Genomic DNA, 24,744 nt, shown 5'->3' with positions numbered 1-24,744 from the left:
CACTGTGAAAACAACTATCAACATTCACAGTGTCATACTCTGTGTGTGACAAACAACTATCAACATGTCACCAGAGGGTGGAAACAACTATCAACATCCACCTTTGATGGAAACAACTATCATCATCCATCAAATACCTGTCTCTAACCATGCGCAGGAAAGAAAATCAGCCTTGATTTAAAATATTGCCAGTGAAACGAAATCAATTACATGTTTTAAATAGTAATTGTTAACAGAATTCAAAGTAAAAGGGTATTTTACACGGCAATTTTTCAATTTTAAAACTTTATAACAACAATAATAATATAAAGTAGTTGCCTATCAAGAGTCTTGAAAACAAGTTGAATGATAAGAAAAAGGACAAACAGGCAAAATAGGCAACTCAATCTACTTGAAAATTAATACATTGAATCGGTTATATTTGCTCAATGCTTGTGTAATAAACACCTTTCACAATCCGGATCTGTACAGTCAGCGTCAGATATGCCATCATCGCAAAATAAGTCAACTTCGCGTAGTAAATTCAAGTATTCTTGAATTGAGCATGTGTTTTCTGAAATTGTCTTTTTTGAGAGAGTTTGCAGTCTTTCTTCTTCTTTCTTTCTGAGCTTCAATTGTGGGTGACGATTAATATATTCTAAACGCTCAAATGGAATAGATTCAGCTAAACACCAATCTTCATCTTGTGTAACCCGTGAGAATGCAGTATAAGACGTCCCACAATTCAATTGTTCCATGGTAGTCTGAGGAGACAATTTAATTATAACATTGGTAATTTGTTGCTTCGGTCCGATTGTCATACCTTGAGACTTAGCAATGGTGATTGCATAACCTGTTATCAAAGGGAATCCAGTTCTTCTGCAGCATTTTGACACGTCCTCACAAGTAACAATATTTGCAGTTATTGGAACCCACGTTGGGTGGTTTTCGTCCCAGACAGGGCCCTTGTATCTAGGAAAGTCAACAACGACAATCTCTGGCATCTGAGGAGGTTTAATATTAGTTTTATAAATTATACTAACAACTTTACCAATGGCACCATTATTCAACCCAAGTCTGGTCATACAACCTTGATTTCTTGTTAAAATAACTCTACATCCAACGGCAATGGTTGTTCTGTTGGGTATTTGGGACATGGATTCTCTGGCGCTGTTGTGATGCTTACCATAGCCAGTACTCTTGAATTCAGCACAAATAGTCCTTTCTCCATTGGTCATTGTTGAATTCAAAACACGGCGGTTATAACTGCTAGCTTCTTTCCATGTTTCTGTTAAACAGATAACATTCGAAGTTTCGTCGTTAAAATTTCTTTGTTCATCAGTGGTTAAATTATCATAACAACGTTGATTTATCTCCTCCCAGTCTTTTCTGGTTACATTGCCAGTTCGCAGGTTGTCTAAGCGTTTTAACAAGGCTGCTTGATTGGGCTGTTGCCGCATGATTTCTTCTAAAATGAATACATCCTGGAAATCTTTGTAGGCAAAACCACCAGCAGAATCAATAGGGTCTGTCGAATCCAACACAATATCATACAGATTACGTTCCCCAATGGCTCTCAATTGGAAAATGTCACCAAAAAAATTAAAAGTTGGAATGCAACCAAACGGTATACTTTGATCACTTTCCCTGTCTAATAGGTTTATTGAAAGTTGGGAAAACCGTTGATGAAACCAACCCAAAACATATTGTCCAACCATTCCTCTCTCATCAGCATTTAGACACATGAGAGAGAGTTTTTTGCCATCATTGTCGAGTGCCAGGCTTTTTAAATGTTTGATTTGATCAGAATTCATGGGACAACTGTCAAAAGTTATTCCTTTAGTTTTTCTAGGAATATTAACACATGAGTGAATAGTTCCGCCATCAGGTAAAAGAATACCTGCTGCACTAGTAGGAGCAACGTTTAAAACAGATCTATTACATTTGAAAATGCGACGCACAAGACGGGTGATAATTTTTACTACTTGTGACTTACCTGTACCCGCACAGCCTTGAACAATTAGTCGTTTGCAATGTTCATATCCTACAGCAAAATTTCCTCTCGCATAATCCAAAAGAAGTTGAATATTGTAGTTGACAATTAGCATTTGGATTGGATTTACTAATTTTGGGTCAACATCTGGCAATGTACAAAGTCTACCTTCCCTCTCAAATGCTTCATTTGCTTGCTTTGATACATCGGATAGCCAATTCTTTGTTTCTTCTATAAGTGTGTCAGGAAAGGATTGTACACCCAACCACATCAAGCCATTTGCGTGCCAGTCATAATCAATTCCACCATTGTATAGCACTTCCTCATCGACAGAAGCTTCTTCAATTGATAGTCTATTTTCTCTCGCAATATCTCTAAGAAGTTGGTTTCCCATTGTATCAACGACAGAGTCTTGTGAAGATTGACTATCTTGACTTCCTTCAAGTGTTGATTGAGAGAAATTTATTTCTTCTATTGGTTGATTCGGCTGATTGTTTTGTCTCTTTTGGCGTCTAACAACTTTCTTGTCATATTCAGCCTTGGCAAACTGCAGCATCATTCTCACAGATTCAGGGCAATAGTCAGAGTCCAGAAATTGAGCAAATGATTCTGTGTATGTATCAAATCCATTTTTCAAATCATCAACTTTCCTCCAAGTACCAGGAGAGAATTTCATTAATAGTTCTTTAGAAAAATCTTCACCTACTGGCCATATCCAAAAGCGCTGACATCCAGTAAATACAGGAACATGATCTTTGTTACAGGGTGACTTCTTTGCACAATCACACTTTTTTGCCCAGTCGTACAAAGTAATATAGGGATTTTCTTCCCTTCTTTTATCTGAAAGAAATTTGTCAATAATGGTATCTTTGGTAACTTTGCCATCTTTACCATTAGGATCAAAAAGCCTGAAACCGCTTAAACCAATTCTTTTAAATCTCCTGCTGCAGCTGTATAGCTTACCTTTAGTATTGATGTAATCAGCAGCTGAAGATGGAGTATCAACAAAACCAACTGTTTTCAAAAGCAGTTTTTGAGCGACAGACTTCAGAGAAACTGTTGGATCAGATTTATTCAGTATTTCCTTGTATATATCCATAAGGTCTTGTGTAGATTTGTTACCTTTACAACAATACCCAGTTATATACTTAATCAATGCCAATAAATCATCAGTGACTATAGCCTGGGTATCACATTGGGCTAGCCATGTTAAAGGTCTTAGAAGTATATGTTGAACCATCCTGGGGTGATCGTTTCTACCTTCAAATCTGGATATTTTACCCTCTGTAATTCTTGGCTCAAAAGGATTGATCTCTTTACCAGTTGATCTTTTAGATTTTTCATCGTATTCGCCAAAATGATGTCTGCAGTATCGAATGACTCTCTCAATTGGTTTACCATCTTGATCTTTTTCCTTAGTGGTTACAGTTTTACGTCTAAGGCAGTACGAGCTACAAGTGTGAAGCATAACCTTATTGACTAAGTCAGTATGGAATGCTTTTAATTCTTCATCATCTCCTTGACATAAGACACATTTTTTCAACACATTGGCATCTACATCAGTTAAACTTCCTTCTGGCAAAGGCCAATTTTGTTTGTTAGGAACCCATTGTGGTGTTTGATCATCATTGTGTTGCACTTCACCTCCTGCAGGGTGTAAGGATACAAACCCAGGAGAAAAACCCCAGTGTCATTCATCTCATTTGTTTGAAGCCATGTTTCAAGATCTTTGGCAATATTTACAGTTGGGTCATTTTTATCTTGAGATAATATAGCTTTGACTTTATCATAGTGTTGTTTAGAAAAAATAAGGAGTGTGAATGAATCTGCCCTCTTGATTTGGCGAATTCATATCGACTCCAAAATTCTTCATACTGAAAAAGCTCTTTTAATACTGTATTTATGTAATTGTGATGTCTTGCATCAAAATATGATGTAACAATATGCTGGTTTTGAAGTAAGACTTGATGTCGAAACTTTGAGTCACTTTTGAATTTTACTTGGAGATCAGCTTCAAGATCTCCAGTAATTTGAGACAGGTACTTTATCAAAATGTTATGCAGTGGAATCCAGTGATGCTCTGCACAGCTGGAAGTATCAAAATAGGTAGGATAAACTTGGTGTTCTTTCAACATGAAAAAACAAAAGGAATCCAATTCATGCTTTCGTTCACGCCAATACGGAGCTGTATCAATTAAGTTAGCACTGAATGATAAAAATTTGCGCGGTATTGCTTCATCTTGATTTTCTAACTGTTCAAGTAACTCATCCCTGGTGATATGTTTCTCATTGATCTGTTGGTTGACACAAAAGGAACCTTGATCCAAAGCTTTTTTACGCATACTGATATTCATTAGGTGAAATTTGAGAAATCTGTGAGCAGGCACTCTGTTATCATTGCAATAGCATATGTGCTGTACCCAGTCTTCATATTTCAAAGTTCTTGCAGCTTTAATAGTATAATCACATGTCCCATTTACAAAAATATGAGGATAACACATTGTGAAAAAACCATCGGTTGATAATTCTGGAATAGGTTTCTCTCTTTTGTTTAGGTGCAGCCTTCCTATGTCTGCTACTTGACCTGCTTCAAGAATTTCTTCAACATTAGCATTGTCACCCAGAAATGCACGCAATGCATTCTTAACATTTTCATCAGCATCAGAATTTGTTAATTGAGTTGCAAACCCTGATGCTGTTGTTAATTCTTCATCTACGGCAAGCTTTTCAAACTGACCAGGTGCTGGGCCTTTATCTTCATTTTTATTTTCATTATTGAACTTATCAGCAGAAACTATTGGAAGCCCTGGTATAATTCCAGCATCTTCAGGAATGTTTAAGAGGCGATTCTGCTCAATAATTACATCATGATAATATGGATTGGGCTCATGCAAAAAATATTTCCCTTTTAAAATTTTCCCAGAAATGTGATTTTTTCCTTTATATTGAGAATATCCAGGTTGTGGATTATCCAGTCCAAAAGCAGGGATACCAAAAACCAAACCATTAAGAGCTTTTTGTACCCTGTGTCGGGAGGCCATGTAAGCTTTTGAATTATTGCTACCACTTCTTATCAAGATGATGCCAATTTCAGATGGTAATTGAGGCAATTTGGTGAATATTTTTAATTTTGAAGGTATGGCAACTGCATGGCCCTTTGAGGCCAACATTCCGTACTTTAAACAATGAACATAGATTGCAATGGATATTTTGCGAATTAACAATGTTTCGACAAAAGTAAGGCCTTGGAGAAAAGAGGGTGTGTTGGCAAAGTGTTGATTATTATGCAACAGATTTCCCTCATTGTCACAGAAGCAATCAGTGGGAGGTGAATGAATCCCTGAAAAAAGTAGCGCATGATTTTTTTTTCGATTTTGTTTCTGATTAAATTCATCTTTACACCTAGTGCATCTTTGATCTTCTACTTGCCACTTATCCGCCTTCTTCTTAGGGACATGGGAAAAGAATACTGGCCTGACTTCTTGGCATGTGATACATCTATCTATAGAATGCTTATCTTCCCCTTTGATGAAGTTTGATACAGCTTCTTTTACAAATCTATTTTCATGGATGTTAAGGTGCCCATGATGATGGTCACTCAATTGAATATTTGTTCGTTCACACGTGGTTCTTCATTCATCTCATGATCATTCTGATTGTTCAATGGAATGTTATTGTTGTCAGAAGGTTGTCGATTAGTATTGATGTTCATAGAAGTGTGTGATAATTTAGAATTATTTTGAGTAAGACCTTTTAATAACCTGTCTGGATTTGTCTTTTTCTTGTTTAAAAGTTTGCCAGCTTTCGATTTGTTCTTATATGATGTTTCTTTTGAGGATTTTTTAAAAAATGCAGAAGGGATAACAATGCGTTGAAAATCATATTTTTAAATAGTGTTTTACCCTCTGGTTTATTGGGAACGTAATTTTTATATCTTGTTTATCAAGCAAGTTATTTTTAAAAAGTGTTTTACCCTCTGGTTTATTTGGGAAGGTAATTTTTAAATCTGGTTTATCAAGCAAGTTTTTTTTCAGTGGAGATGTACATATTGCTTTAACAGAACTCTCCTGTCTATAATTAGTAGAAGTTTTTACAATACATGACTTTTTTTCCTTATTTTCACTTCGCATAATTTTTCTTCGTTTCCTTATTGCCTTTGTGGTTTCATTTTTTTGAGGGGACAAAAAATTAGCTTTGTAAATGTCACATTCGTCTTGCAAAAGTATATCAACTCTATCCATTTTTTAGTGAAAGAGGTAGCATCCATATTTTTGGTTGTTTTGAGTTTGAGCTAATAGAGACTTCAGAAATGTTTTTGTCAAATTTTATATTGCGTACAAGGTTATTATGAATTGGTATAGATGGTGAAATTTTTTGTGATTTTGATTTTTTATAAATTAATAAATATGGAACAGTCTCATCATTAACTTTACAGTTGAAATTAACATTTTGATACAGAAAACTTTATCATCATTAACCGAATACCATGTATCTTTATATTTGACGGCCGATGTATAGTGACCACTATTTGCGGTTTCACCGTGATGGAAAATGACAGCTTGTAAACTCAAATTTCCCAAAAGAACATTCTCAAAATTTTCTTCAATTACTAAATCAGGTACCACTTTTCTTGAATTCTGCGTTGTATGATCGTAACGGAACATACCCAATGTAATAATAAGGAAATCAGATATATGAAATAATGTTCTAGATCTAATAGCATTTGTTCGAACGGAGCAATCAGAGCACTGATATAATTCATCAAGTGGCTCTCCAAATGGGTCGTCTACTAGCTTAATCAGCTCTTGCTTTATCGAATTACCTTCTCTATTTGGAAATTTGATGTGACACGTTTGTTCAAAAACTGTTTGATCAGAAACATTCTGGCAACTTTTGCACAGTATTGACTGTAAAACTGAAGTCTTAAACACTGATTGCTCAGTATCTATTGGAGAAATTTTATCCAAAATATGAAGGAGACATTCATGTGCATCAAACTGTTCACATCTTGCATGTTCATAACCTGGCAGCTCAAATATGGCAATAATGGGTATGTTTCTAATGGGGCATCAGAGAACGTCATAGAAATAAATAAGTGTTTCATCACATTTATAACTGGGTCATTTTCAGCACTATTTTCATATTCACAAACAAACTTCCGAAAGGCATCAACTGAATACAATGCTTGAATAACAGAATTGAAAAAACACACATTTCGACCAAAATTGGTAAGCCCTGTTGGACAAATTCTGTCTGGAGAAGTTGACATATTATCAAAATAATCAATTTTGCAGTACAGTAAACACGGCTAGCAAAAAATAATTAATTCGGTTAAAAAATGGCAAACAAAAGTTGCTTAAAATATACGGTATCTTTAAACAGAAAGGCAAGCAAGGAGGATATACTCGAAGACCAAATGTAAAAAATGAGAACAAATTTGTGGCACAATAAATTTTAAAATTGACTTCCCTGATCTGAAGACCAACAACCAACCAAACAATGAACAATAACAGGCCAGTGCCTTCTTTCTTTGCTGTCGATTTGATTGAAATGAAAGTCGAAACCAAACCAATGACCAAAACAGAACGATGACAATCAAGGATCGAAGCCAAGAAAAACAGGACAAATGATAGTAAATTGTAATGATGATAACAGAAAGTAATGACTCAATAAAAATTCAAAAAAACAGCCAAGCAGTTTCTCAGAATTGCGATTCAGCCAAATTCGGAGAGAAAAAAAAGAATAATCCCTTTGATGATAAACTGAAACCATGGCAACGAATCTGTAGAACCAATCAGTGTCAAGATATCTCTATCGCCGTGACGTCAAAAAGGACAGGGAGCATAATGGCATCACTTTCGTTTTGCAATAAATTCAAATATAACAATTTACTATAACGGAGGTAATTTGTTTTATCATTTCCCGGGATATTCTTCACGTTTGTTATCTCCTAAATATTGACGTCACGGGTCACGGAGGGTAGACTCGTTCTTCGTATCATTCTGACGTATACGTCAAATTTGATATGACGGAGGTAATTTGAGTTACCATTTCGGTGAATATCCTTTGTATTTTATCCCCTAAATATTTTGGTGTCGCGCGACTCGGAGATTCGAAACGTTTTTCCCCTCTCCCTGCCTTATAGAGAGTCGAAAGGATAGATAGTTAAAGGTACGCACACACGATAGCAAAACTGCTTCGCTCATAAATGTCGCTTCGCAATAAACGTGAGATACACTCTGGTATAAGCTTCTGCCAATCCTCTAGCGAAAAAAGTTTCATCTATAGAGGTCTGCGATTCGGACTAAACTCTGGTACGGAGTAGGCCTACTCCGGATATAGGATTGCCAGGATAGTTTCCGAAGCCGAGGGCTGAATAGGCAAAGTTATTCATGCCTGTAAAATGTTTATAAAAAACTACGATAAGACAAGAATTGATATGCTATAACAGCAGTTACTGCAGGAATCAACATGAATGTATCCTGATATTTTTCCGACTTCATGAAATGAGTGATTTTCATTGCAATTATTATGTGTGTCATTCAAAATAAACAATGCAATCGTAGGCCCGCCCTCTCAACCGCCTCTTAAATTTTGTATTTTTTGCCGGGCAAAAGTGAACTTGCCAAAAGTCCGTTTGCTACGTAAATACAGACGGTTTTCGTCCAATCAAAATCACTGTATAAGTTGTATAAGCAACAAACCCGTTTCCAGTCTTCAAATTAAGAGACAAGGAAAATTATTGTGTGAGGGTTGGGAACGAGATCACAGTTCTATGATAAAAACAACATAAAAGATGAAAGAAGCTTTTACGAGATAAAAACAAAAAATCAAGCTTAATAACGAAGATTCTTAATATTTTGGTAGTATTTATCGAATTTTGCCCTTTGTTATCTGTAACTGTCAAAGAATCCAACACTAAATATGCAGAAGGGAATACTACCACTGGAAGCTTTGAGAATTTGTCATGATAAAAATCCTGGAATGCGAAAATATATGGAAGATGAAATTTCGATTGTTCATGCCCCCAATGATCAAATACCAACTACTTATCTTGGAGTTTTTGATGGTCATGGAGGAAAGGAGGCTGCAATATATGCTCGAGACAATTTATTTAAAAATCTCAAACTTCAACCTGGATTTTTTGATAACGAACCATCAAAAGTAAAGGAGGCTATTCGAGAAGGCTTCATCAAAACACACATGGATATGTTTCAAATAGTTGGTGAGCAAATTTTCTGTTGTGCTAGAGACAAAGTAACTTTAAATTTTTGAGTCCGTATAAGTGTTTTTCCATCATAAAGTGAGGCCCCCAGCAGCGACACCCCTAATCACGCCATCACGCAAAAAAAATTTCTCTATCACGCAAGGACCCTGCCGACGCACCGGACTTAATGAACACCGAACACGCGAAAGTCCGGTGTAAATGAGAATTTTTTTACCACGGGACAATTTCTACACCAGAGTTAAGGAAGTCGGATGTCCGGTGTCGGAGAAGGATATTTTTCCCACCGGACAACAATCAAAACATCAGACATGACCAGTCTGGTGCGTCCGGTGTTTCTTAATCTTTTGTTTCATAAATGTCCGGTGTCCTAAATTCCCTGTATGCAACACCAGACTGACACCAGACTTATTGCGTCCGGTGTAGCGAAAGGATACTTTTTGCCATTGGGGACAAATACACTGAACAGTCCGGTGCGTCGACAGGGTCCTATCACGCATCATGAAAATTTACTAAAATTTGTCATCACGCAAAAAATAGCGAAAATAGCCCAAATCACGCATCACGCCTCAAATTTTTGCCCTATCACGCATCACGCCAAAATCTTGATCACGCCATCACGCCAATAAAAATCTCTAATCACGTCATCACGCAAGAAAAAGTCCCAATCACGCCATCACGCAAACCGCTGGGGGGCCTCATAAGTCATTGGTTGTAATGTTGTATCAGTCTAAAGAATAGAGACAAATTTATTTTCTGATACTCAGAGGTTTGTGCCGTTTCAGGCAGTTTTCAGTCAGATTTTAATGTTGTAACGTTGTAATTTTAATGTTGTAATATTGTATATGTTCCAAAATTAACCATAGGCCTTACTAGGGGAAGTTGGCCATCCTATTATTTGTGTCATTTTAATTTTGAATATATATACATAATCTGGCATGAGTTGAAGCAAAGTTTTATTCCATAATTCAATTACACAAATTAATAGTGTTAGGAATAAGCCTTAAGGCAGAATGTTCTGCACCGTTGAGGTTTTGTGTCACGTATGTAACAACTGAATTAAATATGTAGCTACTCTATTAGTACTGTGAGATAGCCCTGCCTAAACAGACCTTTTCGCCTTTCCATCCGCCATCTTGAATTGTATGCAAAAATAGAGGAGAGAAAAAACTGTGGTTGGATTTAGTTGGAAAATATGCAAAACATAAGCAAGTTTACACAAAGCTTAAAAAGACAAAAAAGCATCTTATAAAGAAATAATATTATAATCATTAAAACAATTAAAGATGGAATTTTTTAATCCAAAAAGACAGCCCTGTGAATGCAGACAAAATCATATCGGCATGTAAGTGCCTACCAAAACGGCCGTAGGCCGGCAAAATTTTGTCGACTTAGAGGTCATTTTAGGTCTGCAAAGACAATAATTAACGAACTAACAAATTCAGCTGCTCTATAATTGTGTTAATAAGTTTTATGTTTTATAAAGAGAATGGAACGAGGCTTGATTATCATGTGTTATCAAATGATAACACAATTAGATTAACCTGACAAATAATATTTTTCCTCTTTAGGTCGGCTTTGCCGACCCAAAACATTTCTTTTGTCGGCATGCAGACCTAGAGTGTAAACTAGTCGGCAAATAAAAGCCGACTTCAGCTCAAGTTATGTCGGCTTTCAGGTCGGCATTGCCGAATGCCGACCTGGATTCACAGGGCTGAAAGAAATATTTACAGAACAACAAAAGCCTTTTAGAAATTTTTTCTTAAAGACATTGCATATTCTGTTTTCATGCCATTATTAAAAAATTCCACCAAGACAGAGTACACACATCAAACTTTCAAAACACGCAAACTGAAAGCAGTATATAATTATGACGTCACACATTCAGCGGGTTCGGATCAATGTTTTGATTTGATTGTCTGACGGTTCTATTCCCAGGAGAATAATTTACCGTCAGCAGAATAAGGAATATTTCTGTCCTTCGCTGGTGATTTTTCAGCTTGAGAATATGTCTAATGTTATGGTTTTTTGAAGTGCTTGTTCTAAGAGATGAGCGAATTTGATTATTTCAATGCCAATTATGCATGTAAGTTTTACATTAATACTTTCTTTTTGCATATGTTTTGCATACTTTCTAAGGTAATTTCACCACGGCAATTCGGCCACCATAATTTTTGCATATAATTCAATATGACGGATACAAACATTCCCTCTCCAAGTTGAACAATAAACTATTGCAAGTCTCGGAACAAAACATCCAGACAATGTCAATCGAACAACTTTGAACAAAAATCGCAATCGAACGTAATCGGATGCAGTCGAATAATTGCGATTCAATTGTCCAATGTAATTGAATCTCAATCGAACGACCGATTCCTGGGTAATATTCCATTGTGTTGTGTTCAATTGCGTTCGAGTAAGGTTAGATTGGTTCAATTAATAGTTGACTATGTTGACCATTTGTTCGATTGATTGTCAATATACCTTTTCGCCTTTCCATCCGCCATATTGAATTGTATGCAAAAATTATGGTGGCCGAATTGCCGTGGTGAAATTCCCTTAGAAAGTATGCAAAACAAATGCAAAAAGAAAGTATTAATATAAAACTTACATGCATAATTGGTATTATATTAAAGTGTAATCTTGTAGAGTAAAGATTAACTTTGTTTCTTTTGAAAACTAGAAATAATCAAATTCAGTCATCTCTTAGAACAAGCACTTCAAAAAACCATAACATTAGACATAAACTCAAGCTGAAAAATCACCTGCGAAGGTACAAAAATAATCCTTATTCGGCTGACGGTAAATTATAGACCTTTTTTTAAAGAGACAGCCATGTTGAATAATTATGTACTCCAGCATAAAAACAATGATACAGCCATGCATAATTACTGTATCATGCATATTTTAAAAATTATGCATGGCTGTATCATTGTTTTTATGCTGGAGTACATAATTATTCAACATGGCTTCCTCTTTAAAAAAGGTCTATTCTCCTGGGAATAGAACCCCCAAACGATCAAATTAAAACATTGAACCTGCTGAATGTGTGACGTCATAATTACTGCTTTCAGTTTGCGTGTTTTGAAAGTTTGATGTGTGTAAGTCCGTCTTGGTGGAATTTTTTAATGGCTTGAAAACAGAATATGCAATGTCTTTACGAACAAATTTCTAAAAGGGTTTTGTTCTGTAAATATTTCTTTTTGGATTAAGAAGCTCCATCTTTTATTGTTCTAATGATTATAATATTTCTTTATAAGATGATTTGTTGTCTTTTTAATCTTTGTGTAAACTTGCATATGTTTTGCATATTTTCCAACTAAATCCAACCACGGCTTTTTTGTTCCTTTATTTTTGCATACAATTCAAGATGGCGGATGGAAAGGCGAAAAGGTCTATTACATTTGATTTTGTTCGATTAGGATTATGTTCAATGAGTTTGATTGCGATTAAAATTAAATTGAGTCACTCCGTTAGAGCTTTTTAGAGTAGTTACTCTAGGGGCTGAGTTAGGTCTCGTATGCACATCGGGATATAGTCATTTTTTCTTTTGATCATGAAAGTATAGTCCTTGAAGAGTCAGAAAACGTGTGTGGCGTTATTTGGATCAGGCACAAATTTCCATAAAACATAAATTTTAAACATAGACATATTATATACCAATCGATCACAAATTTTATGCTGATTAAGAAAAATGTCAGAACCATGGTCTGTAAATTTCGTTATCTGGAGATATGAAGCACTTTCTATTTCGATTTTTTGAAATGACTACTTTTGGTTCCAAATTTGCGTAGCTGTAACATTTGATTGGCTTACTTGATTTACTTGAAATTTTCGGAGGGTCTTGCCTACCGTTCAAATAATAAAATTCAGGAAAAGTTTTTTTCTACATGAATTTCGAAATCCATAATGGCGGATTCAAAATTTTCTTTCGTCACATCGGCTCTTAGGCTCTGCTTCCCTAAGAAAAATATTTTTGAGCTTTAAACCCTGCATATTATATACCATACCAATCGATCAGAAATTTTATGCTGATTAAGAAAAAGGTCAGAACTATGGTCTGAAAACTTAGAAAACGTAAATACTTCGTATCTCTTGATAACGAAATTTTCAAAATTCTTTTTCAGATACATGGCCGAAAAGAAAAGATGGACACTTATCTACAAGTGGAACAACAGCGACGGTAGTTATTCTTAGGCAAAACAAAGTTTATGTTGCTCATGTGGGAGATTCTGCAGCAGTTATTGCCCAAAAGAAAAACAATAGATATGTTGCTCAAGAATTAACAGTTGACCATAAGCCGGAAAGCGTGAAAGAGAAAACAAGGTAAGCATCAATAGAAAATACTAATTGACCTACTTCAATCGAACTTTTTTAGGGAAAAAGATTTTTTTCCAAGGTATCAAACCTTTGTAGCATGCAATTTTTTATTCAAACACCATGTCATCACACCTTCGGATAACTTTGCTCAATGAGCAGGGATATAATCCAGTCCAATTTTTGGTGTGGTCCAACTTTTTGACCTTTTTTTAAATGTAATCCCGATGGTGTCAAATGATGACGTGTACTATTTTTAAATCATTGGTATAAGCATGTGCTCTTTTTTTAGGATAGAACAGATGGGCGGACGTGTTGCTGCTACAAATGGTGTTCCAAGAGTCATCTGGAAGCGTGCAGTCAAATTGAACCATTCCACCACTCCTCGTTATGAATATGTTCCTTTCCTTGCTGTATCAAGATCACTGGGTATGTGTATGTGTTTTAACAACATTAGTGAAACGAATCAACCTAGATTGTTGATAAATCGATATTTTTTAACTGGTTTATATCGGTATTCGCTAGTAATTTTAATTCCATCGCTGTCAAATCCTTTACTGTTGATAAAATGACTGTCTTTGCATCTTTTTGCATAAATTTAAGCTAATGCTAATTATTAGGTAATGCTGATATTTAAATAACTTTTTCCAACAGGCGATCTTTGGAGCTATGATGAGTCCTTAGACAAATTCGTTGTCTCACCCGACCCAGATGTCGACCACATTGACCTTGAAGATACCTCCAATAAAAACAAGTTTATCATACTAGCAAGCGATGGTCTATGGGGGGTGATGAATGCCAAAGAAGCTGTTGATAACGTTTGCCAATACGAACTCAATGTCACAAGGAAAAAGCGAAACTGTTCTAAATTGTAAGTTTCATCAATTGAAATATTGCTCTTTTTATAAAGGAACGTCAGCGCTTAGGAGCTGTAACCTCTTTTATAGAACGAAGCCACGTGACCTGGTTAATTTTAAAGTTAATTAATTCTTTGCTGCGTCAGTGATGTCGCAATGTGGGGAAACAATCAAAAGAACCTTTTATCAGTGGATTTAGTGTTGGCAATGAAGTTGAAGCGCTAGTGGTTTATAATTAAGATTTTGTTGTCAAGGGCCTAATTTTCATAGTAATTTCAAATTCATTTCAGGCCAAAACAAATGATAGAATGTGAAAGCTCTTAAAAAGCTATATTATAGTTAAGACTTTAAGGGAAATGAGAAAGATCAGATTTTTCGATGCATGATACCGGGTCCGCCACAAAAAAGTTTCTCTCTTTTAAAAGTGAATTTTTTGAGTTCTAAAAATGTTGAAAGAATCAAACTTTTTCCATTGGAAAGAAGAAAGATTAACTTGAATTTTGATGGGTGATTTATTAAATTTAGTTCATTAGATCAAATGTTATGCTCAATTCAATAAAAAAGTTACTTTCAGAAAGTGCTCAAAAACGTTGAAAATGTACCAAATTAATCAGAAGCATAATTACTTGACACATCGGTACTTTCGTTTCAATCATTAAAAATGATAATTAGCTGTGAAAATGACCTTTTGTTATAATAAAAGAAAGTTGAATTTCAATGAAAGGAAGAAAATTCGTCGGAAAATGCCAAAAAATCTGGTAAGATTCATGAAAATACATCTAATATGGGTTTCGAGGTAGATCCAGCCTTATATAGGCTTTATCCAGTCTAGAACCAAAGATCTGAGGAAAAGTTCGGTAAAAGTAAATCAAAATGACTAAGATGACGATTTCAAACCCTTTCGAGGCTTCAGTTTCAAAATTTATGTGTTTGATCACTTAATAATGCTCTTAATCATGTGATAGCTACGTTAGGTGTACAAACTTTCGCGAGCAGAAACTTTCGCGAGGACAAAAAATCGCGAAATTCACGACATTTACTTTCGCGAATTTAACGGAAAAATATTTTTCGCGAGCGTAAACTTTCGCGAATCAAGACGTAAAATTGAGAATTTTCACATGAAAAAATGACTTTAGAGGGACAAATACTTTTTGGATTGGCTTGAAACATTTGTCCTTTGACTTATTAGTCTTTTAGCAGGCTAAAAAGTGCCCATAAAAGTTACATTTTTTATTCAACGTTTGAAGTTTTACAGATTTTCTATCTTATCAAGAACTTTTAAAGATATTTACTTTCGCGAAAAGGGCCAAAATTCGCGAAAATCGCGAAAGTTTCTGCTCGCGAAAGTTTGTACGCTTAAAGTATTGCGATTGACAATTTTGAAATACAAATTTGATAGGTCAATTTTCAACGTTTGCGAGCACTTTCTGAAAGCGCTGAAAGTAACTTTTATTCAATTGAGCATAACTTAACTTTTGATCTAATCCACTGAATATGATAAATGACCCATCAAAATTTAAGTTTATCTTTCTTGTTTTCAATGAAAAAAGAATCGTTCTTTTAGAAAAATTAACTTTAAGGGCTCTGACCATAGTCCAAAAATTGATTTTGGTATTTGAACATAAGTTATATTTCAGGTTCCTTAACACTTTTAACAAAGAATTGCCTTTATAAATTGCTTTTTAATCGAACCCCTTAAGAGTAATTAAGAATTTAATTGCAAAAAATGACGTTATGAACTTTAAAAAGATGTTAATAATATGTTGCATCACCCTCTTTTACAAAAAGTGCTTAGTTTTAATGGGTAATTAACTTTTTTGTTTCAAAATTTCTTTACACTGACCGCAAAGAATTGAACTATTTTAAATATTGCGGAAAATTTTTCTAAAAAGATGTGTCAAAAGTTATGACTGTTTTTTTAAGCAAAATCCAGGTGAAAAATTGATGAAAAACCACTATTTTGAAGATTCCGAGACAAAGAAGCATTTACAAAAATTTTCCGCAAAAATAGTTATTGTTCGGTAAAAGATACACCATCTACTGCGAAAACTTTTTCAAAATGTTTTTTATTCGGCGAAACTAAGCTCTTCAAAGTTGAAATACTCTTCCTCGCAAAAGTCTTCATTTTTTTCAATGCAATTTTTGAATTTTCAAATTCAGGAATAGTTTGTCTAACAGAAAATGTATAACATGCCATAGTTTTGATGGTTACATCAATCAGAAAACACATTTTAAACACGGCAATTATGAAAAATTCACTATGGTCAGAGCCCTTAAAGAGAGAAACTTTTTGTGGCGCACCTGGTATGTTGTCTGGAAAAGGTCTAGGATTCAGATACCTTGGAAAACATTCCGGAGATGAGAAGATTCCACCCTGTTCTATTTTGTAATTAGATATGCGAATTATTTAACCAACGCAAAGGGGGGATTTACTGATTACAGAAATATAGCTTTTCGACGAATGATGCCTGAAAGTTTCTAACCAGTGATATTGTTGCTTTTCAGTTTGGTTGACGAGTCGCTAAGTATCTGGCAACGGAAGCGTGCACGCGCAGATAACATTTCCGCCATAGTGGTATTTCTTGATGATGAGTTCCTTCCGAAAGTTGAGGAAGATAATGACAGTGTTTCAATCGCCTCTTCAGAAGCCGATACCGTCATCATTGCACACGGTGATGATGACACACCTCCCATGATGAGCAATTGTAGTGCAAACCTCAACTCGCTGGTTCGTCAAATTGCTCTTCCTTCGTTTTCCAACAAAGAGGAGGAGAACAAGAAGAAGAGTAAAGTCGTCTCTCCCTCTACGTCATCAGGATTATCATCTTGTGGGGAGGACTCTGAAGGGAAAGAGGAAGATGTCAACCAGCACAACAAACGAAAACTGTTACACTCCGAAGAATCTTCTTCGCAATGCAAACGAGCACGAACGAGCTGCATGTCACCTTCACCGTTGAACAACGAGAGTGAAGATAGCCATCAATGTAACAGTATGATCACCGTCCTCAGTGCAGAAAGTCTTGTTCATCTTCAGCTCGATCAAGATTTGGGATTCGTCGATGAAGAAACGAATTCAAGCTCTCAGAACATTAACAAGAATTTCCAACCGGTCCCTCAAGCTGCTAAGTAAATTCGTCTTAATTTATTTTTTGAAAAGTTCTTCAGTATTTCTAAATTGTTCAGAGATCTAACCCACTAAGAAGTGTCTTTATATACTATCTTCCGTTTTAGTTATTCAAAAGTTTGATAACTAATCTACCGGGATTTATTTATGTGTGTTGCTTGACTATCAGTCGGTACCACTACATGAAAAAGGCAACTATTGCCTTAACGGGAAATATTTCCCGAAGGGAAAGGTGAAAATAACCCGAAAAGGAAACTGTTTCCAGATTGAAAATTTCATTACTTTTCTGTTTCCCGTTTTGGTCAAGAACTTTTCATCGTCCCCGAACGGGAAATAGAATTTTTGTAAACAAAGCAGATCTTTGTTTCCCGATCAAGAAAAAGTTTCCAAATAGGGAAGTTTTTAATTGGGAACGTGGAAAGTAGAATTAAGAAGCGATTACCCGTTGGGTTTCTTAAGTACCTGGCGAATATTATTTATTTTCCCTCCTTTACAAGAGGCACAAGTTTTAAACTTTCCACAGGCATTTCTGGAGTGCGCAGAGACCACTTTCCCGACTGCCCGATTTGGAAAGTCTAGCCATTTCGGGAAGTTTTCCACCTTCCCGTTCGGGAAATATTTCCCGTTAAGGCAATAGTTGCCTTTTCTATATAGTGGGCCTGACTACCTATGGTCGCCGAAAACTGAAGAATTTTAGGTATATTAAAATTATTTATTTAAACGTAGTCTGAATCATTCAAATCATGAGTGGTGTGTGTTGGTCGCAAAATGATGATCGTAAGTTTTCTGTGCTTCATTCACGGTGCTAGTCTTTCAATTTATTGTTGATGAGAGTCCCATTTATTTGAAAGATCCAATTCTAATTTTGAGTAAGTCATTTGTAGTGCATCTTTCTACATGATGAAACAATGAAATACAGGTTGATGATTTATTATTCTAGGTTTTGTGAATGGGGCTTTCTTTCATTTTAACTTATTGATAAAAAAACACTACAGTAAATAATGTAAGTTTAAAACTATTTTTTTCGTTTAGGATCATTTTGATCTTGTAAATAACAACTTTTAAATTTTAAATTTTAGAGACAATGTACATTGTTTTAAAGTTTATTACCAGATAATTATTTTGCATTTTTTAGAAAACTCTTGGCTCCAACATGAATCTTGCACTTTTTGTTCGTCTAAGATAAACGAATGTTTTTTTTTTCAAATTTGATGTATGTAAAATTAACCAGTATTTTATCATTTTAATTATTTTACTCCCGGCCTTTCTTTCCACTCTCAACAACAACGACATTTACGGGCAGACTTCCAAAATGTTACCAGAGAACTATTGAGGTGTCTTTCTATTCACCTCGTTTGTTCAAATTAGGAAGATAGATGCTTGTGATGCAACGGTTTGCTCTCCATTAGCTTCTCTAGATCACTACTTGATTTGCACAATATATTTATTGCTGATATCTAAATTAATTTGTCGTAGAACAATTTTGTAAATGAAGCATGATATGTAAATGAAATATAATTTTAAATCGAATGGAAATCTACTCCATCTTGTCAAATTCATTCAGTCTCCATTTGAATTTACATCTTCACGTCCTTTAATATAGAGTAAAATCTCTCTGCTACTCTGTCTTTGACAAAAACTTTTAGTCCATTTGGCATTTGAGAATCTGGTACCTAGAATGCACTGAGTGAGTTATTCAACGCGTAATCTGCAGATGAGACCCGGTGGGTGGGGGGAGTACTAGGATTACGAGGTGACGGGTATGTCCGAGCCAAAAATCTAACCTTTGAAAAAGGAAAAATTTGTGTTATTGGACCCTTACAGAGACTTTTCTCAAAATTTTTATCGATTTTCACTCGTCTTTGTCCAAAATTTTAAAAAATCACGACCCTTTGAGAGAGGAAATTTCGATTATCGTGAATTTTGGACCCATACAAAGACTCAATTTATTTTTAAATGGTTTTTGTATCTCTTTGAGAGACTTTCCAAATAAACAGCTTAAATTAAAACTTTTCCCTGGTTGGCATGAAAAAGGGGTTTTTTGTTGTCTTTGATGGTTTTGGAAGTCAATCAGTCAAACTTTGGACTATTTATCTTTTGATTGAATAATCCCACTCCCACTACTTTTTTTTGCCGAAAACAATTATTGTTTATGCGAGTGTCCTTTTTTGTCTGGCTGCTGAAACCAAAGAAAGACGCCTTTGGATACCAACTTATGTTTTACTCTCCAAAAAAATGAAACACATTTTCGACCGATCCATGACCGATCCAAATAATTGAATCTCCACTTATGTTTTTTGAAACCATAGTCCGCATAAAAAATTCCGGTTTTGAAGCTTATATTGTTATAACTTTTTGAGCTCCGTCACATTTTTGGTATTTCTATTTTACATCAGTGAGTGCGTAAAATTTCATGCAAAAATATAAAGAAATTCAAGAAAAACCGTTATTCAGGCGATAATCGGCTGTTCCTGTGATTTTTTGAAAGTTCTGACTTCAAAATCAGTTTTGTTGACAATTGAATTATATGCTTGATGGTGGGCATTGTTATTGCCCCGCAGGGGCTTTTGTTGCTTTCCCGTGGTGGGCTTGTTCGCCAGAAAAATATTCTCATGTTCATGATGTTGTATCTTTCGATTCTGAGCGGGCTGCTGGTTACTTAAAGAATGCTCGCGCGCATCTATCGTTTTATTACGCACGAACGAGCGCAGCGAGCGAGTGCGCCCCTTTTTCCAACGGCGGGCAGGCGTGCGAAAAGAAACCGAAATTAACCCAAAAATCAATACTATGATGCGTGTAAATTAACTTTACATTTACGAATTTGTTTTTAATAACCATGGTAAGTGCAACCAACTATCCGACAAATGTCAAGCAGAATATTCAAAATGGGCTCTATAGCTCCTCCAGTCATGTATCATGGTTTTATTGATATTATAATTGATTATGACGTGATTAGTCATGACTGCTTGTATTGCAGCTGCCAAAAACACACAGAGTAAAACAGCATAGATATATGCAGGAACTATGATGGTTAAGTTTTGTTAATCTCATTCTTCAAATTTTGAAACTGTGGCTAGCTATACACTTTTCACTGTTTTTGAGACTGCTAGTGGACTGGAAGATTTGATTTTCCTAAGTTCAGCTAGAACAGCCATACCCAGATTAATCAAGTGGATGGAAAAACAACTTGATATTCAAGTACAATATATTCAGATATTAATCTATCTATTTACACCAGCCCTAAATTAACGTCGGCCTCTTTTAAAGCCTAATTTTGGGTTTACGCCAATTAGGGCCGTTAATAACGCCAAAATTTATAAAAATGGCTACTCATGCTTCAAATTAGTAAATAACGACTAAAATTTACATTAAAAATGTTAGAATGTTGAAAATTCCATCGAAAATCACTGATTTTTAAATATATTAAATATTTCATCACTGAAGTTTTGAACATGTGGAGTAAAACAATGGATAACTTTCCGTCTTCGCATCATACTTAATATCCTTTAAATTAGGAAATAATGATAAAAAATTAACGCCGCTTTTAGGTTAAAATTGTAAAATCTTGGTCTTTTTTACGCCGGCCCTTATTGCGCCACGACATGAGCCCAAAAATAACGCCAAAAAGGGTCGATAAGATAAGGTATATGGTCGTAATAAATATGCTTTTACTTAGCCGGACTTTAAAACAGTCCGCCAGATTCTACTCGATAGTGACTTAAGGTTTTTGCGAATAAAAATAGCAGCCAGATTCAGAGATCCACTTAAGTGAAGTTTATGTTTCAGGTTGTGACCTAATTAAATATCACCCCACAAATCTATAATAAAAGTAAATTGTAATCATGACGTCATAATTTTATCTAACTTGGTAAGTCTATTTCAAATTAGCTAGCAGTGTTTTTTCAAACCTCGATAACTTTTGATAGAATTTGCTCGTTGAAAAGACAAACAAGAGAGCAATCGGAAAATGAAGAAGAAGAAAAGAGAAGATCAACTTCAATAATTGTGCTATAGTAATCATTTTCACAGAAATAATTCTTTGATCTTAGGACATCGTTAATATTAAAAAAATTTCAAAAAAAAATATTATTTCATCGAAAGATATAGTCCAAAGTTCATCAATGATTGACTTCAAAAATCATCAAAAACAACAAAAAGAGACCTTTTTTTAAAGTCAAATTTCTAAGCTGTATTTGCGAGCTGACGGGTATGTGCCGACCGACTAAAAAGGTGGACCCTTATTTGGAGGAGGGCACTAGGGTTGGCGGATGAGGGGTATGTGCTGACGGGACCTCCGAAAACCGACCCTTTACAGTGAACAAATTTTTAGTAAAAAAATTGCCCATTAGAGAGACTTTTTAAAAAGGTTTTCTTCGCTTTGTGAAAATGTCTTACCCTTAGAGAGAGAGTTTATTACAATATTTTCTCTCGAAATCAAATTTTATTGTAAAGTCGTGAATTTTCCGACACTTAGAGAGACTTCTTTAAAGTTTTCTGATTTTTGTAACCCTTAGAGAGAGTTTGGAAGGTGAAAAAACCGACCCTTATCGTGTGGACGTTTAAGATATGTGTGGACATAGCCCCCCCCCCCCGGGGCGGAGTGAAATACTAGGTTCACGTAAATGAGGTAAGGACAAGAGTCAAAATTGGAATCATTTGGTGATATAGACGGATATTTTTGATATATTTTATCATTTTTAAGATCGATTTAAGAAACTAACAGTGCCACCTTCATTTCAAATAACTTTCCACAGACAGACAAACTAACAAGCAAATAGATAATAAAAACTAAAAAAATTAAATAGAAAAATATCAATTCAGAAAGGATTCAAAATATATCACACCGTTCATAATGCAAGGTCGAAAGTTTCTCGGATCAACGGATGGATCGAGGACAAATCTATCCAAAAGGTACTTTATGGCTTCGTAGAGCAAAGGCTGTGCAATTTGAGAACTGGCTACAGGGTGACAGCATGTAGACATTTTTTTATATTTATTAGCGCCTTTTCATGTTAGTCAAGAGAGATAATCTAAAAAACTAAAAAAATTCGAAAAATTCTCAGGATGTATTAATTAGTGAAAAAAAACACAAATTAGACCAAAAACCGTTAAAAACAGCCTTTCGTTCCTTTTGGTTTTAGATTAGACGGCCGTTCAGTGGTGTGGTCAACTGATGAACCGATCGCAAGATGAGTTTTGTAAAGCCATCAAAAAGTTGAACTAATCTATATTTGGGTTACCAATATTCAGAGACTTTAAGTTACCACGAATTGTAACAATAGACTAGGTTATTTTTATAGTACTTTGGTTCAATTTTCAACGGACACCCTGTAGAGAACTAACGTAAAAATATTCAATCATAAAAAGGGTTTAAAATCATATTCAAAATGAAAAAAAAAACTATCAAAAAGAACAGAAAAGCAGGCAAAGTGTTAAAAAAACAAAAACAAATACGAAAAAGTCATCTAAAATACTTTATTTAGTCCTATTTACAACTCAAGAGTTAATCATTAACCCTCTCGTAGGGGCTGCATTCGGAAAGTATTATAAAAGGAGAAGAGGAACTGCTCTTTCTTTATTTTATCATTTCTTCAAACTACACTTTTTAAACGCGCAAATGGTGATGATGTTGCAGTTTGAAAATGCTAAGATAGGACAGAACACCCTTTGTAAAAGAACGAGTTCTTAATGAAAGGTCGCTCACGTCATGTTGCGTCAAAATGAAGTGGTTTTACTCTTTCCAAATTTGAAAAAACTTTCACCAACCTCATTATTAGCGGATTCAAGAAGTTTTTCTCCAAAATAGATCAATATTGATCTGAGAGTGTCTTAAATTAATCTGGTAACAAAGCATCCATTCTGCACACACCTCATCTACTCTTAAGGGATAATGGCGAATGTCTCTTACGGAACCATGGCCTTTAGGTCGAATACGTGCCATGAGTAGAGTTCCACAATTTGCTCTGAGATTAGCCTGGAAAACAAGCACCCTGCCCGTTATGGAGCTTTTTGTCGAAAGAGATCTTCAGATAGAAAGTATGGAATATTCATTCTAGTCATTGAAAAAATAAGGATTGCTTTCGTTGCCCTGACAGCTTAGAAGGAACCCTGAATCTCTCGATTGTGAGAGTAAAATCTAATAAATGTACAATTTTCTTAAATCATTCCTATAACTTTAACTATGTTATAAATTAAAACCGTATTATAAACAAAACATGATCAAGAACCAAATGATTAGCAGCACCAAAGCCTGCACCGCCAGCATTCTATTTAAGTCTCTCTCTCTCAATGTACAATGATATAAGTGCCAGAGGAAGCGACTAAAATTTCAAATTAAATTGTGCGGTAAGGTGTTCGTTAAAAGGATGATTACGAGTGGAATATGTGCAAATGACAAAAAGTAAAGGTGAGAAATAAAGAAGAATGGAATGTCGTATTCACTAAAATGTCATTTACTTAATCTGAGGTCCCGAAAAGTAAGGGTAGGAGTCCAAATAAGAGGGGTATATTAAATAAACCAGGCTATTTAGAGCAATTCATCTTGTAATAGCTGGAAATATTTTCAAAAATAAATAAACGGGGGAGGTCCGAAACCGAATTTTTTTCTCTCCAAATTTAGAGCCATTCAGAGTAATTCCCCTACCTTTAATTATTAAGTGGGACGTTCATTTGAGACCTTAGAGTAGTCGACCAATAGTTGACTAAACGCTTTGTCAACTAATGAGAAACTTTGAGCTATATCTAATTATCTGATTGAATAAGTGAAACAGAAAACAAGCCAAAAGTTTTTTAACCAAAACGATAAACGATAAAGGCCAGAAATAGCACTTTTTATGAAAAATAGTTCCACGATTTACAAATCCCTTAACAAAGTTTAGTTTATATTAACGCAGTTGTTCGCTTTCATTTACACACCTTTATTTTCATTTTTGTTTCCAACCTCTTTTTCATAATCTCTTTATTTGACAAATCCCATATACAGTTATCAACGTGAACATAACCAAGCACTATCTAATTTAAAGATTGAAACTGGCATCGCTTCCCTTGTTAATTATACACAGACATACTCCAAAGAATTTTGTGGCTTTGAACAGAGAACAGGCTGTGTGCAGACAGGCTAGCTGGCACAATTTGAAGTCCCATACACATATTTTATTATCCATCTTCAAAAATTTTGTGAAAAGTTTTTTTAAATAAATAGACGAAAGCGATCGATATCATAAACCCAATCATGCTAAAAATTGACAAT

General features: G+C 35.1%; 2 protein-coding genes across 2 annotated transcripts; one reads left to right on the top strand and one right to left on the bottom strand.

The window, feature by feature from the left end:
• Positions 1–425: 425 nt before the first annotated feature.
• LOC136809588 (uncharacterized) lies at positions 426–5,142 on the bottom strand. Its single transcript, XM_067066162.1, has 2 exons — positions 4,146–5,142; positions 426–3,619 (listed from the first exon to the last, which is right to left on the bottom strand). The coding sequence occupies exons 1-2, from the start codon at positions 5,140–5,142 to the stop codon at positions 426–428; spliced, it is 4,191 nt and encodes a 1,396-aa protein (XP_066922263.1).
• Positions 5,143–8,704: 3,562 nt separating this feature from the next.
• Positions 8,705–19,031, top strand: LOC136810007 (protein phosphatase 1D-like). The gene is made up of 5 exons (XM_067066611.1): positions 8,705–9,197; positions 13,325–13,523; positions 13,807–13,943; positions 14,169–14,385; positions 16,877–19,031. The coding sequence occupies exons 1-5, from the start codon at positions 8,897–8,899 to the stop codon at positions 17,499–17,501; spliced, it is 1,479 nt and encodes a 492-aa protein (XP_066922712.1). The 5' UTR covers positions 8,705–8,896; the 3' UTR covers positions 17,502–19,031.
• The last annotated feature ends 5,713 nt before the right edge of the window (positions 19,032–24,744 follow it).

The sequence above is a fragment of the Clytia hemisphaerica genome, unplaced genomic scaffold (assembly GCF_902728285.1).
Source record: "Clytia hemisphaerica strain Z4C2 unplaced genomic scaffold, Clytia hemisphaerica genome assembly, whole genome shotgun sequence".
In the NCBI taxonomy this organism is placed as follows: domain Eukaryota; kingdom Metazoa; phylum Cnidaria; class Hydrozoa; order Leptothecata; family Clytiidae; genus Clytia; species Clytia hemisphaerica.
The sequence above is the reverse complement of the archived record's forward strand: the minus strand, read 5'-3'. Positions and strand labels throughout refer to the sequence as shown.

What these genes read in the sequence shown, in the direction of transcription:
- LOC136809588 (XM_067066162.1), bottom strand. Translation starts at nt 5,142, where the DNA reads ATGTTGGCCTCAAAGGGCCATGCAGTTGCCATACCTTCAAAATTAAAA. An exon ending in TGATACAGCTCCGTATTGGC is followed by an intron (nt 3,620 to 4,145) that starts GTGAACGAAAGC and finishes TACACCCTGCAG; the next exon opens with GAGGTGAAGTGCAACACAAT.
- LOC136810007 (XM_067066611.1), top strand. Translation starts at nt 8,897, where the DNA reads ATGCAGAAGGGAATACTACCACTGGAAGCTTTGAGAATTTGTCATGAT. An exon ending in GGATATGTTTCAAATAGTTG is followed by an intron (nt 9,198 to 13,324) that starts GTGAGCAAATTT and finishes ATTCTTTTTCAG; the next exon opens with ATACATGGCCGAAAAGAAAA. An exon ending in AGCGTGAAAGAGAAAACAAG is followed by an intron (nt 13,524 to 13,806) that starts GTAAGCATCAAT and finishes CTCTTTTTTTAG; the next exon opens with GATAGAACAGATGGGCGGAC.